Consider the following 20248-nt stretch of genomic DNA (forward strand, 5'->3'; position numbering starts at 1 on the left):
AGCTTCAGAAATAAATATTTCCATTTAGAGAGAGAGTACCATCACAATTTTTTGCATGACAGTTCTTTGTGATATGCTTTATCAATGTGCCAAATTTCAGATTCATAGATGCTGTCCCACATTGAAAATTTTTCATATGTATGAGAAGGTGTGAAAATAAATTTTTCGCAATTAATTTTCATTCATTAAAATTCAAAATCCCCATAACTTACCTTTATTACCCTCCTACATTAAATTAATGTCCATATTGAGGATCTCCATGCTTTAAATTACTATAATCCCAAGTTTCATGTCTGTAGCTTACTCAGAAGAGAAGTTATTGAAGAAAAAGTCTGGGGGTTTTAATTTAGGTCAATTCAAAATGGCCGCCATTTTGGATTTTGGGGGTCAATTTCACCAATTTTTGAAAGCCGATATCTCACGAACCGATTGATATTTTCAGCTAAAATTTGGCGTGGATTCTTATCTTTATATTATGAAACTCCACACCGAATTTGGTGAAAATCTGAGACGGTGGGTGTCGAAATCAAATTTTGCTTGTTGATTTGGCATGGAATGACCCATATGCAATGTATAGAAAGATGATGATGCTTACCTGGACATACAGGACAGCAACTATCGTCTGGGTAAATTGGATCTTCGCATTCTGGTCTCTCACAAAATGCCATTGCCATCATTACCTCGCCATTTAGACATGACATCATCATACAGTTGATGCCATCTCGCTCAATCCACATATCACCTTCTTCGTGTTTGCCACATTCATTCGTATCTGGTTGAATTTGATCAGTGTAAACATGGTCAGAATAAAGATCATGTAACGTTGGCTGTAATAATGATCGGTGCGGGACTCCTCTATGACCTGCGCGGGACTGCTCTTTGACCTGTGTGGGACTGTTTTTTTACCTGTGCGGGACTGTTTAATGACCTGTGAGGACTTCTCTATAACATGTGAGCGACTGCTCTATGACATGTGAGGGACTAATCTATGACCTGTGCGGGACTGCTCTATTGATCTATGCGGGACTGCTCTATGACCTGCGAGGGACTGCTCTACTGACCTGTGCGGGATTGCTCTAGTGATCTATGCGGGACTGCTCTATGACCTTTGTGGGATTGCTCTATGACCTGCGAGGGACTGCTCTACTGACCTTTGCGGGACTGCTCTAGTGATCTATGCGGGACTGCTCTATGACCTGCAAGGGACTGCTCTACTGACCTTTGCGGGAATCCTCCATGACCTGTGCGGGACTGCTATATGACCTGTGTGGGACTGTTTAATGACCTGTGCGGGACTGTTTAATGACCTGTGAGCGACTGCTCTATGACATGTGAGGGACTAATCTATGACCTGTGCGGGACTGCTCTATTGATCTATGCGGGACTGCTCTATGACCTGCGAGGGACTGCTCTACTGACCTGTGCGGGATTGCTCTAGTGATCTATGCGGGACTGCTCTATGACCTTTGTGGGATTGCTCTATGACCTGCGAGGGACTGCTCTACTGACCTTTGCGGGACTGCTCTAGTGATCTATGCGGGACTGCTCTATGACCTGCAAGGGACTGCTCTACTGACCTGTGCGGGAATCCTCCATGACCTGTGCGGGACTGCTATATGACCTGTGTGGGACTGTTTAATGACCTGTGCGGGACTGTTTAATGACCTGTGAGCGACTGCTCTATTACACGTGAGGGACTAATCTATGACCTATGCGGGACTAATCTATGACCTATGCGGGACTATTCTATAGCCTGTGCGCGACTGCTCTATGACCTTGCGGGACTGCTCTATGACCTGTGTGGGACTGTTTTATGACCTTGTACGGGACTGTTTTATGACCTGTGAGCGACTGCTCTATGACCTGTGAGGGATTGCTCTATGACATGTGCTGGACTGTTCTATGACCTTGCGGGACTGTTTTATGTCAACGAAAAAACCTTCTGGACAATTAGGAATATCACAGTATATACTAGTGTTTGCACGGGTTATCCGGGTACCCGGGTACCCGCCCGACGCGTTACTACCCGGTTCCTAATTTATTACCCGAATCCTACGCAAAGTGTGATTTAAAAAAAAAAAAAATTGCCAAACCGACGGTTAGGCAGATTTCCCATTGACTTAGTGTGGTGTTAGGCTACAATGTGGTCGAAGATAACAGCAATAACGAAAGCTTTCCATGGATATCTTATAACTGCGTCACAATTTCAGCTAATAAACAGATGGCTAGGCTAGATTACCCCCATTGACTTAGTGTGGTGTTAGCCAACCATGTGGTCGAACGTAACAGCAATAACGAAAGTATTCCATGTCTTATAACTGCGTCACAACTTCAGCAAATAAACAGATGGTTAGGCTTAGCTAGATTTCTCATTGACTTAGTGTGGTGTTAGGCTACCATGTGGAAGAAATTATTATTTATTCATTCGTTTATTTCATAGAAGGAAAGGCTGACAAGGAATTTTACGAGATGTTTATGGATTATAGACGGGATAACTAAAAAATATTAATCGCTAGTGGCTTTTTACTAATCGTTTATTCCAAATGCGATCAAATTGCGCGAATCGCGCAATCTCGCGGCTAATGCGAACCCTGGGCCTGCATAATAGATAGTAGTAGTAGTAACAATTAACTGTTTAAGAGCTAAATTGGATATTTATATGGTTTGATCCAATAGACGTGCACGAGCAAGCATAAGCAGCGGCGGCAGTGCGATGTTAGTAGTAGTCCTAATGCTAATTATAATTAAATAATTAATTTATTAACAAGTTAATGAAAGAAACAAAAGCAAATAAAAATTATTGAGGGAGGTTTTATACCTTATCTTACACCTACGTATTTGAACATGAAAACATTGTCAGTAGAGAATATAATGCATTTATTACAGCATCCAATATGTAATTTCTTGAAAATCGTGATACACGAGGGTAAACAATTTTTTCCGGGTACCCGGATAGCCGACGGGTAACGGCCCTCGGGTACCCGGTTCCCGATTTTTGGACCCGTGTAAACACTAGTATATACCCTCGCAAGGATCCTCTGTATCAGTAATAGTAGTCAAACCCTATTTTGTCGAAAGTTTTTAAGTAACAATGTGGTATGCCCCCACCCCTCCCCCTGAATGAATGCACTTCTGTCCCTTGAAGTATGGCCACCACCTCAATATCAACCCCCACCCCCCCCCCCTCCACGGTTGTCTTGACTGAAACCTGTTTTGCCCTCCCTTCCCAACCGGGTTACAAAGACTGCCAATCGACGCTTTAAGAAAATGACACTGATACATCAATATGCAATGTATAGAAAGATGATGATGCTTACCTGGACATACAGGACAGCAACTATCGTCTGGGTAAATTGGATCTTCGCATTCTGGTCTCTCACAAAATGCCATTGCCATCATTACCTCGCCATTTAGACATGACATCATCATACAGTTGATGCCATCTCGCTCAATCCACATATCACCTTCTTCGTGTTTGCCACATTCATTCGTATCTGGTTGAATTTGATCAGTGTAAACATGGTCAGAATAAAGATCATGTAACGTTGGCTGTAATAATGATCAGTGCGGGACTGCTCTACTGACCTGTGCAGGACTCCTCTATGACCTGTGCGGGACTGCTCTATGACCTGTGCAGGACTGTTTTATGACCTGTGAGGGACTGCTCTATGACCTGCGAGGGACTGCTCTACTGACCTGTGAGGACTGCTCTACTGATCTATGCGGGACTGCTCAATGACCTGCGAGGGACTGCTCTACTGACCTGTGCGGGACTGCTCTATGACCTGTGCGGGACTGCTCAATGACCTGTGCAGAACTGTTTTATGACCTGTGAGGGACTGCTCTACTGACCTGTGAGGACTGCTCTACTGACCTGTGAGCGACTGCTCTATGACCTGTGCGGGACTGCTCAATGACCTGTGCAGGACTGTTTTATGACCTGTGAGGGACTGCTCTATGACCTGTGAGGCACTGCTCTACTGACCTGTGAGGACTGCTCTACTGATCTATGCGGGACTGCTCTATGACCTGCGAGGGACTGCTCTACTGACCTGTGCGGGACTGCTCTATGACCTGTGCGGGACTGCTCTATGACCTGTGCGGGACTGCTCTATGACCTGTGCGGGATGCTCTATGACCTGTGCGGGACTGCTCTATGACCTGTGTGGGACTGTTTTATGACCTTGTATGGGACTGTTTTATGACCTGTGAGGGACTGCTCTATGACCTGTGAGGCACTGCTCTACTGACCTGTGAGGACTGCTCTACTGACCTGTGAGCGACTGCTCTATGACCTGTGCGGGACTGCTCAATGACCTGTGCAGGACTGTTTTATGACCTGTGAGGGACTGCTCTATGACCTGTGAGGCACTGCTCTACTGACCTGTGAGGACTGCTCTACTGATCTATGCGGGACTGCTCTATGACCTGCGAGGGACTGCTCTACTGACCTGTGCGGGACTGCTCTATGACCTGTGCGGGACTGCTCTATGACCTGTGCGGGATGCTCTATGACCTGTGCGGGACTGCTCTATGACCTGTGTGGGACTGTTTTATGACCTCGTATGGGAATGTTTTATGACCTGTGAGCGACTGCTCTATGACCTGTGCGGGACTGCTCTATGACCTGCGAGGGACTGCTCTACTGACCTGTGCGGGACTGCTCTATGACCTGTGTGGGACTGTTTTATGACCTTGTACGGGACTGTTTTATGACCTGTGAGGGACTGCTCTATGACCTGTGCGGGACTGCTCTATGACCTGCGAGGGACTGCTCTACTGACCTGTGCGGGACTGCTCTATGACCTGTGTGGGACTGTTTTATGACCTTGTACGGGACTGTTTCATGACCTGTGAGCGATTGCTCTATGACCTGTGCGGGACTGCTCTATGACCCGGCGGGATGCTCTATGACCTGTGCGGGACTGCTCTATGACCTATGCGGGACTATTCTATGACCTGTGCGGGACTGCTCTATGACTTGTGCGGGACTGCTCTAAGACCTGCGAGGGACTGCTCTACTGACCTGTGCGGGACTCCTCTATGACCTGTGCGGGACTGTTCAATGACCTGTGTTGGACTACTCTATGACCTGTGCGGGACTGTTTAATGACCTATGAGCGACTGCTCTATGACATTTGAGGGACTGCTCTATGACCTGTGCGGGACTATTCTATGACCTGTGCGCGACTGCTCTATGACCTGAGCGGGACTGTTTTATGACCTGTGAGGGACTGCTCCATGACCTGTGCGGGACTGCTCTAGTATTAGTTCTATGACTTGAATCGACTTGAAAATTAAGTCACCTTTTTGAAAGGATATACTAAATATGTAAAATGCTGCTTGGATTGAGTAAGCCATGACATATATTTGTATCTATAAAAAAAATCAATATTATCGAATGCTAGACAGGAAGTATCCCCACCGGACGGATAGATTTATTCATTTAAAATCATTTTACGCCTTGTCCAACTTGTAAAAAAGCTCAAATTTATGGTACCAAAGAAATGGACGAAATGTATGACATTGGAATAATTCTTTAATAATTCTTTTTAACTTTACCTTCCTTTGTACAGCCAGGACAGCACCCGGGACCTTCGTAGTCAACGAAAAAACCTTCTGGACAATTAGGAATACTACAGTGTATACCCTCGCATGGATCAATTATTAGCTCTGGTTCACACCCGGGACAACATCCTTCACCCTCGTAGTCAACGAAAAAACCTTCTGGACAATTAGGAATATCACAGTATATACCCTCGCATGGATCAATTATTAGCTCTGGTTCACACCCGGGACAGCATCCTTCACCCTCGTAGTCAACGAAAAAACCTTCTGGACAATCAGGAATATCACAGTATATACCCTCACATGGATCAATTATTTGCTCTGGTTCACAACCGGGACAGCATCCTTCACCCTCGTAGTCAACGAAAAAACCTTCTGGACAATCAGGAATATCACAGTATATACCCTCACATGGATCAATTATTTGCTCTGGTTCACACCCGGGACAGCATCCTTCACCCTCGTAGTCAACGAAGAAACCTTCTGGACAATCAGGAATATCACAGTATATACCATAGCATGGATCCTCTGTAACAGTAATATCAGTCAAAAGGTTGTTGTTAGTGTTGAATTATTTTCAACTTTTATTCAATGCTATAGCTATACAATATAATGTCGATGGAAGCAAGTAATCTAAAGGCCTGTTTTTGTATTGTTTATCTATTATCAATACAGCTGAACAATGTATCATTTTAACAGAGCTTACACGACGTTTTCTTAAATTTACGACGTTTTATACCAAACACAGTTCACACATGAAGTACTGTCGGAAACAAAAAACAGATGGACATAATGATGAATGTCTGTCTAAATGTCTATATTATTGATCGTGTATTTTACTGACCAGTGCACTCTATGGCCGCGCATGATGTCATCCTGCTTATCTCTTGCCCGTCTTCTAGAATAAAAGTTATTGGTGGTCCTTCAGTCCATTCCTGGAATCGAACGCAGATAAAACCGACCTCTGAGCACTCGCGTCCAGTAAGGTCTACTTGGTATATGATATCCTCAAAGGACAGGGATGTCATGTTGTTATTGACAGGTTCGGCAGCTTGTTCCGACGAAAGCACCTGCAGAAACGAGGCAGGAACAATAGAAATTAACGTGAGAAATAATGGAAGGACAAGACAGAGAGAAAAGACGAGCTAGAAGAGAAAAAGCACGTGATACGGAAAGGAGACAAAAACAGGACAAGCCAAAGTAAGGACACATGTGACTAATGTGACTAATAAACGCCAATACACGTACATAGCCTTGGCCTTGACTAGACTAATTAGAAACTTTGGGAACAGGGCAAAGAAGAACCAAAGAATTAGAGTAAAAGAAAAGGAACGAAGATACAAAGAAGAAAATTACAATGCGGATCCAGAAGGCCTATATAATTATGTGGGTTTCACGTATACTCATCTCATATTTCTACCTCCCAAAACGTATGCTTTATTAGCTAGCTGCAGACCTTATTTATGTCTCAAAATTACGTCACAAAATAGAAATTGCTGTTCTCTTCCTGATTAACTATAAAGCATATGAAAGTAAATACAAATTAAAAAACAAATCATTTGTTGGTTCATTGTGGACCTGATTCATTAGTTGAACTCTCACGTATATATATATAATGTGTAAAAGTAAGTTGGCACATTCTATCACACAAGTTTTACACATTCTATTACACAGGCTCTCTAGTGGATAAGTAGTTTGCTAACAGTTTTAATTTATTTTAACGTATATATATATATATATATATATATATATATATATATATATATATATATATATATATACGCAGTAGACTCACTTGTTTCTGAAACGATATCTTCTCTCCCCCTCCCATGCGAAAGGCACTACTCCAAGCTTTGGCACGCCATAACTTTCTGATGCCTTCTTTAGTTTCAGCAGATAACTCTGGGTCGATCGATAGCGACAGCTTCAAGAAAACGTCAGACACTTGATTGGGAAGGAGTGAGCCGTCTACAACCTCTAATTCTATTCCTGTGAATACCACCTCTGTGAATAAAGATGAACATGGGATGTAAAACTGCAGCACTTTGAAATGCTGTGGATGATTGTAATGCAGCTATATATATATAGGCCTATATATATATTCATTTATATATATAAATCATATATATAAATCAGCGTCCAAAGCCTAGTGGTAAGGGTGTCCGCGTACAGAGCGGAAGGCCCGTGGTTCGAATCCCGGTGGAGGCTGAAAGTTTTTTCACTGTTCTTGATTTTTCCAACGATTTTCGATCATTACGATTTTCATTTATATATATATATATATATATATATATATATTATATATATATATATATATTATATATATATATATATATAATTATATATATTATATATACGTATATATATATATATATACGTATATGTGTGTGTTATGCAAAATAAGTAAACGTTGCACAAATTACTTGGATTATAGCCATTTATTTGTTGTGTGAGTTAGTACAACTTCAAATGAACTTTGATAATTTTCCTTTGGTAACCGAGAGCGCCTTTTATCCCACCGTTCCCATGCAAACAGAGTCTAAATCAATGGGAGATAACGTTGATGAGTGTGTAGTTGTCTGGTGTTTGTTTGATTTAGTCAATAAAACTCGGAATTACCTGACAAATTTCCTAGCCAACTGACACACTCTTTGGTAGTTTGTCAGTCGATGGTTATTTACATACAACCAGTTGTTTTCCACGTGAAGAACATCTCACGAGTATCGCTTCAGATATGGTTAGTGGATGGAGCTCATCTGAAGCTGTATTCGCAAAAGTACTTGTTGTATGATAACTTTGATCCCTCCACCCACCCCCCCTTCCCCACCCGTATACAACTGGATTTGTTGGAATTACACATATCCTCAGTTCTTACTGTAATCCTAATAGCATACGCTACCGCTTTATATAGCACGATCCAGTTTTTACCAGTTTGGTACAAAACTTTAAGATTTACAGTATAATAACTGTGTTCTCTATGTGTATTGGGTGGAATCTGAGAGTTGATCAGTTCCCATTTGACAATCTGGATCAAAGAACGTGTAAACTGATGTATACGTCCACTTGTGCCCTTCGAGAAGATTTATTCCTTTCGGACTTTTATTACCTTCTCCATTACGTGCCCCGCGAGCAGATACATATGGACACTATATATATCCCTCACAAAATCTGAGAAAATTCACCTGTGGTCTCCTTGGAGATATGACATGGAATGACCCTATAGAATAATGACCCATTTGAGGGTTCTCCGGTATATTTTTGTTTGAATATATTTGGCATTATTTACATTCTTTCAGTCACGCAGGTCTATAAGCACAAACAAGAATATGAATGAACACACACAATGACATCAACAAGTGAAAATGCCTGTCTGTTGGTATTTTAAAATGGCCGGTGCATTGGGTTGAAAAGGGTGTCATATGGTGACAATTATTACTTGTCAAAAATCTTAAATATTTGGTGTACATGTGTAAAAGGGTTGGTATAGGAGATTTCGTCAAAGTCCCCTGCATAGGGCTCTCCCTGTATTGTGTTGTTTGTGTTATAACATCTCACTCATTGCTGTGCATGCAGTTACCAATTGACAGACAGTATGCATGTTATAGATTGTTTAAATTAGGAAAGATGTCTTTATCGAAAACATTTTCACGGGAGGACAGACCCGTTAATTTCCATAGAAACAATTCTCTCTCGTATAATAAGTATACTTTCAACCGGTTCTGCGCGTACGCGCGGGTACGCTTACTTTCCGATAGCCATGTGATGTAAATGCAAGAAATGATTATATTCCACCAAAACTTTGAGTGTCTGTAAGAACATAAGAGTGTGTGATATTTTGGACCAGATGTGAACTAATCCTCTCTTTTAATCGTATTTCCCATTAAAGAAAATGTTTGAATTTCGTAATATAACATATTCTTGATAAGCGTAGCATCTTTCAAGTCTTCACCACTTTTGGATGTACTGACCCCCCCCCCCCCCCACCCAGCCTATTCAATATATTTCATCGTTTATTTTCTCGTATTTTCAAATATTATTTTTATTGTTGTTAAATGGGGGAGGGGGGAGTATTCAATTATATCCAACGGATACCGAGAAACATCTTGTGAGTAGGAGCCAACATCGATTTCATAACCGCACTCTAGCACGGGGCCATTTACGTCATACGCTAATTCAATGTCGCCATAGGCGTATAACTACACTTGTTGGTTGAAAGATGGATTGCGGTCAATTCAATCAAGCTAACAATTCATACTGGTTCAATCAAATACAATAACGATAAGCGCATTTAGAAGTGAGATAGGAAGCCCATTGTGTAACCTGATCTTAGACTTAATAAGGTATACAATGCTTTAAGCCCTCCTATATCATATCTAGTTGCCAAAATACAGGACACAAGTTTACAGAAACTCTTTGATATACCGTGCTGCTTTATACATTCACAGTCCGAGCACTAAGAATGTTTGTTGTAGTCTGTTTGTTATATCGTCTTATCTATTAACTTTTAGCCTTTAGCCTTTGAAGAAAATCCTGCTAGGATCGAAACGTCAGGCCAACTTACTTTAACACATTCTCCTACACAGGCTCTCTAGTGGATCAGCAGTTTGCTATTAGTTTTTTTTATTTTAACTTTTGTATGTGTAGAAGTTTTTCTTTATATGATCATACACTATCATCTGAACTTTTATATTAGTTATTCTTCCTGTTTAACGCGGACGGTACTTTATGATTCCTCTTTATACATTTTATATTTATACCGGAATGAATAAATTATATGAAATACATGTTGACAATAATTGTACAACCCTATGGCGTACTAAGAACTCCACCCACCTTTCCTGCACACCATGGTAACAAAAAGATGATTGCTTAATGATAGCCTATACATACTTCTTTTTTTTTTAAATCTAAAAAAATTTCACGATAAATGGATATGGTGAAAATTATGTTATAAACTTGTTATTGATAGTATATTTATCATAATATATGAGTTAATATATACTTAATTAAACACGTACTCACTTCTTCTAAGTGTATAATGTGGTATCTTATAGTACGAACAGAACAGATCATGTGGTGGTAATAATGTTTTAGTGTTGAGCCATTAATAACTTTCAGATATTGAGACACTTTATACACATCACAGTATATGTTGCAAATAAATATTGTGATTATGATCAGCTAGGCTAATTGATTGACTTTAGTACCACTGTACCGGTATATTTTTAAACGGAGAATATTATTCTTGATCCCAGATCAGCTCAGGCCCATATATAACTGATCACTGAGATTCCGCAGTTATTATCACCATTAATTATATATGTCACGAAGCCTGGTTATACTTTAAGAAGTGTTAGCTATATTCCGATTGATCAAACATTCCCTTCTTTATGCTTCAATTGGTTGCCAATCCCCCCCCCCCCCAGTGGCGGAGCTAGGGGTATTGGTCAAGAGGGGCGAGAATGGTCTGTAGGGGCGCTTTCGACACTATCTAAGAGGAGCGCCACCACAGGTTGGCGCGGAGCGTACAGAAATTTGAGTAAAGATACTCCCTAGATCGCCGGAAATGACCCTTTCCGGGCCTTGCTAATTTGCAGATAATGTGACAAATGTCAATAGGTAGATGAGAGCGCAATAAAAAGTCAAAAATCGCGAGTAAGTAAAAAGTGGTAAAAAGCTGAAAAGGGCGCCAGCTGTCCATTTGAGTCCGTCAGGGGGGGGGCATCCGCCCCCTGACTGTATGGACGCTCCGCCACTGCCCCCCCCCTCCATTCCCAAAACCGCTAGAACATTACATGCCGGTTCGTGAAGCGCTTCAACGTTAACCAACACTTATATAGTTACATAGTACAACATTTCTTCGGAGAGCAAAAAGGCAGACTAACAAAATTGTCTTTATTTGATAAACACATTTCTTAACCACGAAAGCCACCCAAAAATAAAAGCAAAATAGTAAAACCAAACTCTGTACAGTGAAGATGGAAAACTTACTTTCATCTTGAGAAGAAACTGATTTTATCTGGCCGAGGAGAGCTATCAGCAAAGGCAAGATCAGTAGGGCCTTCATTATGAACTGTCCGCGAGATCTGTGAGATCTAAACTGAACGCTGTAAAAGATATACCGGCAATGTCTTTAATGCGTCTTGTACCACTCGTAATCGACTCGCGTCTCGTTGGGAGTCAAACGGCATAAAAAGGGCTTTGTAGAACCAGGGAGTTGTTATGGAATAACAACTCCCTGGTAGAACCAATAGTCAGATTACGTAACAAACAAATCGCCCTGTTGACCGATAAGAAAAGGGGGTATCGGATTTAACCCAAGTGTAATACCCTTGATGTGCTGGTAAATAGAAGGTTTTTAAATAGTTTGTCTAGCATTCAGTTGAATGGATAGAGTGGCTGTTACAGATATGTGGAGACGCGGTTGATTCCAGAAGGGGCTATATCGGCTTACATAGGTTAAATCTCTGACCCAGGTACTTACATTTTGACTAGTCAGAAATTCCACTGTTAACGGTTCATAGTACACACACGGGAATTGTTTTTGAGTTCTTCGTTCGCAACGACTTTGCACATGAATGAGATCTCAAAATAAACTTCAAGTCCGTGATATCGATACAACAATAGGCGTAGGAGGCGGGGGGGGGGGGGAGGCTGCAGCCCCCCAAGCAAATATTTTTGTGAAAATTTGGGCTATATGAGGAGAATTTTTCGGGCACCTACTGTAAGAAAAATAAATTGCAATGTTCTTTTCAATGGTTAAACTTATATCATTATTATTAATTTATTGTAACGACTTCCCGAAAAATGGTAACTGATATGGAATGGTAATAACATGGCATATGATTGTATGTAATTGGCATGCGATGCAATAACCGATGCATGCCTGTATGATGTGTAGATTAAGATGTTGAATGCACGCGTAGCGCGTGAAAAATTTTGGTTATATTTTCGGGCAAGTCGTTACAGCCCTCCCCCCCAAAAAAAATCAAACTGGGCTCCTACGCCTATGGATACAACACCAGTTCAAACCACAAGCTCCATGGGGGTGCGGGGGGGGGTAATAAATGTCCAAATCCCCAGTCCCAATGCCCCCACAGTATGGTACTCATACTTACTGAACGTTCAAGAAGTATGAGTACCATACCCTGGGGGTAGGGGGTGGGACTGCAGGCTTTGGACATTTGCAACCCCTCACGGAGCTAACACAAAGTCAAAGGAAGCTGTTTGATATTTTTCTTAGTCAAAAGCAGAATTAGCATATCCGGAATTGGTTCCGGGCCCCGTGTGCCATGGAAAAGGGGGATTTGACCCAAACTAAGGCCAAGCCCGAATTTCGCATGTATACTTCCATGTCGTTCATGAAGTATGAGTAGCATACCGTCGGGGGTTTGGGAATGGGGGCTTTGGACATTTGCAACCATTCACGGAGCTAACACAAAGTCATAGCGGGATGTTTGATTCAATTTATATGATAGTGTACTAAAGCACTACACAGATCTCGGACTTTTTTTGAAGAGATATGACCGTTGTAACAGAGCCGTATATACTGCTCTGCGTTGTCAGCATATATAGCCCCCTCACATTGATTTCTTAGTATATTTGCTGTTCTTTAACCTTTCACGGTTTGATCTTTAACCTTCTCTTTTATGACCTTTCAACATGGGTTGTGTTTGGAATTTCTAACGTATTGTCCTCGTGTAGACAGATACATCCCCTTTCACGTGAATAGGGTACCCTATAGGTTTACCCATATTGCCCCAACGCTAATTGAAATGAAGTGACATATCTTTTGCATGATTTCAATTATCATCAATCTCTTTCTTATATATGATTGAATGTTAAAGTAATAAACGAAACCCCACTACAATGAACTAAAATTATGGAGGATGGAGGGTAATTAGGGCGTTTTATATAGAAATTTCTGGGTGAAACAGGAACTTTTACAGAGAGAGAGAGAGAGACAGTTAGAGGTGGAGAGAGGAGGGCAGGGGGGGGGGGGTGGAGGTGGAGCTGGCAGATGAGTTGGGTATAGCCTACTATGCCTGACGTGGACCTCTCTTAAAGCTCATTATCTAAACTGTCGTGGTGGTAAATATGAATGTACCATGTTAGACGAATTAAAACGGCAGCTATCATATCGTGGGAAGGACTCGTCAGTTAATAAACGACTATATACATATGTATTTAAGATCCCCCTGCAAGCAGGAACTCGCGAAGAAGCCTCATTGGCTAATCAAAGCCGCAAGCTGACCGAAGTCAGTCTCTTACATTCATATTGAACGTCCATGATTATGAATTGTCAATTGTCAACAACTCTGTAACTGGACGACAAACATTAATCTTGGAGTGACTCGAACCGGGGACCTTATGATTGGAAGGCACCGGCGTTAACCACTGCTGAGCTACATGGGTCGGATCAATGTCCGGTAGGTTTGAAGCTGCTGCTACCACGCATGCGGCGGCACTGACAACTAAGCCCGTGTATAATCCTGAAACATGTGGTCCAATGGCCTGTGTTAGAGTCTAGGTGCGCAGCCACGTTAATGGTCCAAAGCACCAAGTCTCTGGTAGCGCCCTACAAGCTGAATCAAGTTCCCGCCCTCCAAGCTGGTGCTCAATTCCGAAAATGATTTCAATATCATATTACTAATCATGTCGTTAAATTGTGAATGAGCAGAAAAAACATTGCGCCACAGTAGCTCGAAGCATGAGTCCCATACCTCTTACCCCACCCCACCCAGCAAATTACGATCTTGCATATTTTATTCAGTATTTGGTTGAGTCGCTGATCCCCGTATTGAGAAATTTACTTTGTTTATCGTTTATTGTAGGGCCTCCGTTTTCAACTTCTTTTATCTCTCCAAGACATTTTACCCCGCGAGTCCCCAATCAGCAGTAATGCTGGAAGAACAACTTCACACAATTTATTATTAACAATGGTAACAGTGATCAAACGTGCAAAAGCGTTGCTTTAAAGCTAACACTCATTAAAGTTGACTTCAATGGCGATTCATATGGCCTAATCTGTTGCTTCTCATCAACTTTCTGAGAAATGTTGGAGCGTTCTACTGGACCTTAAATAAATTACTACCACTTTCAGACTATTTAGTACGATCAAGTTGTAAAAACCCCTGAAAAAAAAGAGATTAGATTTATTAACACACTTATATCGACTAGCGAATCTATTTGATCGGAAAATCAACTGAAAGCGAAGTTTGACTAGTGGCTATGAATTTCAAAGAATGTAGGCTTAGCGGCCTACTAATTTACATAGAATGCTTGGACGAATTTTATCACCGAGTAAACAGAGATTTCTTTTCTAACGAATAGCTGATTGCGACTTTGGTGACCAACATTACAACAAGATAAGATCAACAACAAGTCCTTAAGTTGTCTACATATATAGCTTTTGTATAAACATGGTTTCTGACACATTCCTGGTAAAAAAAAAATTAAACAAAACTCCTTGAAGTTGAAAACCCTAGCCATCTTTGTTTGCAAACAAATAACGCCCGAAATAATTTTACAAGACTTTGGTTTACCTCTGTTTTCAGGGAAGATGACTCAATGTACAAGTTCATTTGGTCGCTTTGGTTGTCCACAGACCGCAAATTGTCCGTTTCTGTTTCTCAGTATGTCAACAGACATGTATAGATTCAGTTCAAAGCAAGGAGTTTTGTATAGCGACTCCCAGATTCAAGGAATCAATCTGTTGATTTCCTTTTTAAAGCAGCAAATTGAATCCGAGCATTTGATTTCAACTATAGGTTTGAAACATTTCTACCAAGTGTGGACAGTGATGAGAATGTGATTTCAAAAATGGAGTAGGAGCGGGGTAGGGGGAAGAGGGGGGAGGGGTTGGGAATTGAATTAAAAAATCCCCCCCCCCCGACTGTTTTATAGAAGATAGCCTCAATATATAATGTTGAAGATAAGTTCGCGTCTTAAAATTTTCTGTCGATATGCTTTAGTTTTCCATAAAAAGTATAAGTTTAAAAAGTGGAAGTGATATTTTGCAATTGCTGCAGCTTCGTGAGGACAATGCTCACATTATCTCTTGCAATCGATTTAGTTTATATAATTTCGAGAATTGACCATTCATATTGTTTGCTACATACAGTATCTATTCATAAGAGTCTGTGTTATAGTTAAAACTGACGTGCACATGGGATTTCAAAGGTGGGGGAGGGAGAGTGGAGTCAACCCTAAATTCGTCTGACTGAATCTTACAATGTGGACATGAATCTTACAATGTAAAGACCAGATGCGGATCAAGGAGTTTGAAAAGGATCGAGGGCTTGTGGTCCTGGGCTCTCCCGTAAAAATTAAAAGTATACATGTTAAAGAATACTCTGTGGTTGATATTTAGACTGGTTAACTTAGGTCTGTGTTTAGGTCAATATTCAAGGTTGTACTAATCAGGCGCGTATCCAGGGGGGGGGCGTTGGGGGCGCGCGCCCCCCGGGTAAGGAAAAGAGGAGAGAAAAAAAGAGAAGAAAAAAGGGAAAAGGAGGGGGAAAAAAGAAAAGGGGAAGAGAAAGGAAGGGAAAAGAAAAAGAAGAAAGAGAGAAAGAGGAGGGAGTAGAAGATAGCCAAGACACCGGGAAGAGAAAGAGGAACAGTCATAACTACAGCGCTGATCCCTATTTAATACACAGGGTAGCCAGTGACAGATCGAAGATTATGGAGGGGACGTGCGCCTCACCCTACCCCTTACACCGACAACTCCATTTTTGACGTTTCCATTTTTCCTCTCACTAATGTATCTATATAAATACTATATATGGTCTATGTGTGTGCATGGACGCCTTTGTGCTATATGGAACCAATTGTGGCTGGTCTTGAACTCGACCGAGTCGTCGGGGAACATGACGCATTTCAGGAAGGGGGCGACCGCCCCCCCCCTCGAGCAAATTTTCTTTATGACATCGCTAGTAATTTCAAAATAGACAATGCTTAGATGCAACTTACAAGGCCTGGGAAGTTTCATTTCCAGCGATCTGGGAGGCATTTTCGGCCAAAAAAATTTATTGTACGCTTCGCGCCAACTCATGGTGGCGCTTCGCTTAGATAGTTTGCCTACAGGCTTCGCCCCTCCCTTGGCAATTATACTCGCTACACGCCTGTTCGAATTTGTAAAGCAAAGAACAGATATAACATCATATCAGCATTGAAATGCATGTTACACGATGAACAGCCTCAAAAACTGTCTATGTGTGTAGTCAAAGGCGTAGGAGCCCAATGGATTTGGGGCTGTAACGACTTGCCCGAAAAAAGCCAATTTTTTTTCGCGCGCTTCGCGCGCGTTCAACAAACATATCGATGCCAATATCATATAAGCAAGCATCGGCCATTGCATTGCATGGCATTGTGTACCTTACGGTCCGTCAAAGTTGCACAGTATACCGCCGGATGTTTATGCAAACAACCAAATGTCTTATGTAGATGGAGAAAAAGCATACAGATCCATTTATGTCAAAACTCTCTTTTACAGTAGTAATGTCGGCCAAGCTTACGACTTTATTCTAATTACCAAGGAGATCATTTTTAAGCTATTCATTGCTTTTTTTTTTTCTTTCAGTAGGTGCCCGAAAATATGGGAAAAAAATTGGCTTCGGGACCTACGCCTATGTGTGTAGTGTTCGGTTTCGATATACCTGATATCGGAAATATCTGCTATTTTTCATTTCCTTCAACCAAGTTTTATAATAGCCATTATAAGAGATTCTAATATTTCTACACCAAGAAATTAACTGTGTCTGAATTTTCGAAATTTCCTCACCAACATTCTTCATCATACTTTCCTCTACTCGTGCAATTTTGACCTGTCTATTAGAGGTCGAAGGTGGTTTCTCTATGTTGGTTGTGCATAGATTGAATTTTGTGCAACATTATGGGTATGTTTTCAAGTGATTTTTATTCACGAGAAATGTGAATTTTCAAATTCTCAACAAATAATGGGCTTAAAACCTTGAAAAGGGGGCTTTCGGATATTGTGTGCCGTGACGTAGAATCACCTACAAAAGCAATGATCCATAGGACATTCAATGAGGTCGAACATGATGTGTGACTGGTGACAATCTTCAAAAAGGTTATGGATGGAAAAAAAAAACTTTGGGAAATACTTGGTTCTCAGGCAAAAGTGTACATCTGGTTGCTCATTTTCAAGCCCGAGAAGTGCCATTTTCGGTGATCTGGGGGGTATCAAAACCAGAAATTTTCTTGTACGCTCCGCGCCAACCGATGGTGGCGCTCCGCTTAGATAGTAATTCGCGCCCCCCGGGTTGGAAAATCCTGGATACGCGCCTGTATACTATATATGGTCTATCATAACGCGTGTGTAGAATTGTGCTATGAAACCAACTGTGGCTGGTCTCGAACTCGACCGTGTCGTCGGGGAACATGACGCATTTTGGGATGGGGGCGACCGCCCGCCCCCCCCCCATTCAGCATTTTTTTAAATGATATCGCTAAGTAATTTCAAAATAGAAAGTGCTTAGATGCAACTTACAAGGCCTGGGAAGTGTCACTTCCAGCGATCTGGGAGGCATTTTCGGCCAGAATTTGCTTGTACGCTTCGCGCTAACAAATGGTCCTGGGTAGTGCCATTTCCAGCGATCTGGGAGGCATTTTCGGCCAAAATTTTCTTGTACGCTTCGCGCCAACTCATGGTGGCGCTACGCTTAGATAATTTGCCTACAGACTTCACCCCTCCCTTGGCAAATTCCTCGCTACGCGTGTGTTCGAATTTGTAACGCAAACAGCAGATATCACATCATATCAGTGAGCATGAAAATGGCGTTCCAGGATGAAAAGCCTCAAAACTGTCCGACCTGCCTGAAAAAATAACCAAAAATTTTCGCGCGCTTCGCACGCGTTCAACGTGTTAATGTCAATATCATATAAGCAAGCATCGGTTATTACATCGCATGCCATCATGTACGGTACCGTACGGTCCGTTAAAATTGCTCAGTATACCGCGGGATGCTAATGTAAACAACGACATGTCTCATGTAGATGTATAAAAACATGGAGGTCCAATTATGTCAAACCTCTCTTTTACATTAGTAATGGCGAATTAGGGGCTGCACCCCCACCGCGCAGTGGCGGAGCGTCCATACGGTCAGTGGGCGGATGCCCCCTCCCCCCTGACGGACTCAAATGGACTGCTGGGGCCTTTTTCAGCTCTTTACCACTTTTTACTTATTCTAGATTATTGACTTTTTTACGCTCTCATCTACTTATTGACATTTGTCACATTTTGTTGGTGTAATTTGGCGATTACACCTTATTCTTCGTTTATCTGCAGGCCCGGAAAAGGTCATTTCCAGCGATCTAGGGAGTATCTTTACTCAAAAAATTTCTGTACGCTACGCGTCAACCAGTGGTGGCGCTCCGCTTAGATAGTGTCGAAAGCGCCCCTACAGACCATTCTCGCCCCTCCTGACCAATAGCCCAAGCTCCGCCACTGCCGCCGCGCCCCCTACGCCTATGTGTGTAGTGTTCAGTTTTCGGAAATATCTGCTATTTTTTCATTTCCTTCAACCAAGTTTTATAATAGCCGTTAATAGAGGTTTCAATATTTGTACATGCACCAATAAATTAACTGTGTCTGAATTTTCGAAAATTTCTGACCAACATTCTGCATCACACTTCCCTCTACTCGTGCAATTTTGACCGGTCTGTTAGGGGTTGAAGGAAGTTTTTCTATATTGGTTGTCCATAGATGACATTTTGTACAACATTATGGGTATGTTTTCAAGTGAGTTTATTCACGAGAAATGTGAATTTTCAAATTCTAAACAAATACGGGGCTTAAAACCTTGAAAAGTGGGGTTGACTGGTATTGTGGGCCGCGACGTAGAATCACCTACAAAAGCAAAGACCCACAGGAGATGCGATCAGGTCGAACATGATGTGTGCCGGGTTGACAATCTTCAAAAAGGTTATGGATGGGAAAAAACTATTAGGAAATACTTGGTTCTCAGGCAAAAAGTGTACATCTGGTTGGTTATTTCAAGCCTGAGAAGTGCCGTTTCCGGTGATCTGGGGGTATCAAAACAAGAAATTTTCTTGTACGCTGCGCGCCAACCGATGGTGGCGCTCCGCTTAGATAGTAATTCGCGCCCCCCGGGTTGGAAAATCCTGGATACGCGCCTGCTAATTATATACTTTTTTGAATTCTTGTTGAAGGCGTCCTGGCCCTGTGAACTGGGCGAACCCTCCCGACTAAATGTTAAATATCCCCCGACAGAAAGAAACATTCGACTGACTTTACGTATAAGCGTTAGGAGGTCTGAGGTCGGTGTATGGTAGCCTGGAAGGGGTGCATTACGCACGCCACTGATAGCCTAGTAACATTAAACTATAGTGTACAGCTTGGACAGTCATTGATGTAACAGCCTATGCTCACTGCTATAGCAACTGGCGTTCAAATAAAGATCCTGAGGCTTTTCAACTATGAAATTTTGCATTTTTTGTAGCTTTTCTATCAACTACGATAATTTCAGTTTAGCTCTAGAGCGTGTGCTAGAGCTAGTTGTATTCCGAAAGATTCTAAACCTGTTTTTTTCGTTCCAGGGGTTTTCTTTTCTATTCATTTTACATTGGGGGGGGGGGCGGGGTGGGGGAGTGAGGGGGTGGGGTTATATAAAAACCTGAATCGTATCAGCTTGAT

The 20248-nt window shown here is 41.8% G+C and overlaps 1 protein-coding gene across 4 annotated transcripts in view; it reads right to left on the reverse strand.

Moving 5' to 3' along the window:
• Positions 1-11960, reverse strand: part of LOC139961028 (uncharacterized) — a 29351-nt gene extending 17391 nt beyond the window's left edge. For 2 of the 4 annotated variants that reach the window (XM_071959862.1, XM_071959852.1), the window contains exons 1-6: positions 11560-11956; positions 7364-7572; positions 6413-6638; positions 5563-6096; positions 3318-3494; positions 596-772 (exon numbers count right to left, since the gene is read on the reverse strand). In XM_071959862.1, the coding sequence (XP_071815963.1) occupies positions 596-772; positions 3318-3494; positions 5563-6096; positions 6413-6638; positions 7364-7572; positions 11560-11635 (1399 nt within the window). In that variant the 5' untranslated portion in view covers positions 11636-11956. Of the gene's footprint in view, positions 1-595; positions 773-3317; positions 3495-5562; positions 6097-6412; positions 6639-7363; positions 7573-11559 lie in introns of all 4 variants that reach the window. The other 2 variants (XM_071959842.1, XM_071959868.1) reach the window with 2 other exon arrangements.
• Between the last annotated feature and the right edge of the window lie 8288 nt (positions 11961-20248).

The sequence above is a fragment of the Apostichopus japonicus genome, chromosome 3 (genome assembly GCF_037975245.1).
Source record: "Apostichopus japonicus isolate 1M-3 chromosome 3, ASM3797524v1, whole genome shotgun sequence".
In the NCBI taxonomy this organism is placed as follows: Eukaryota; Metazoa; Echinodermata; class Holothuroidea; order Aspidochirotida; family Stichopodidae; genus Apostichopus; species Apostichopus japonicus.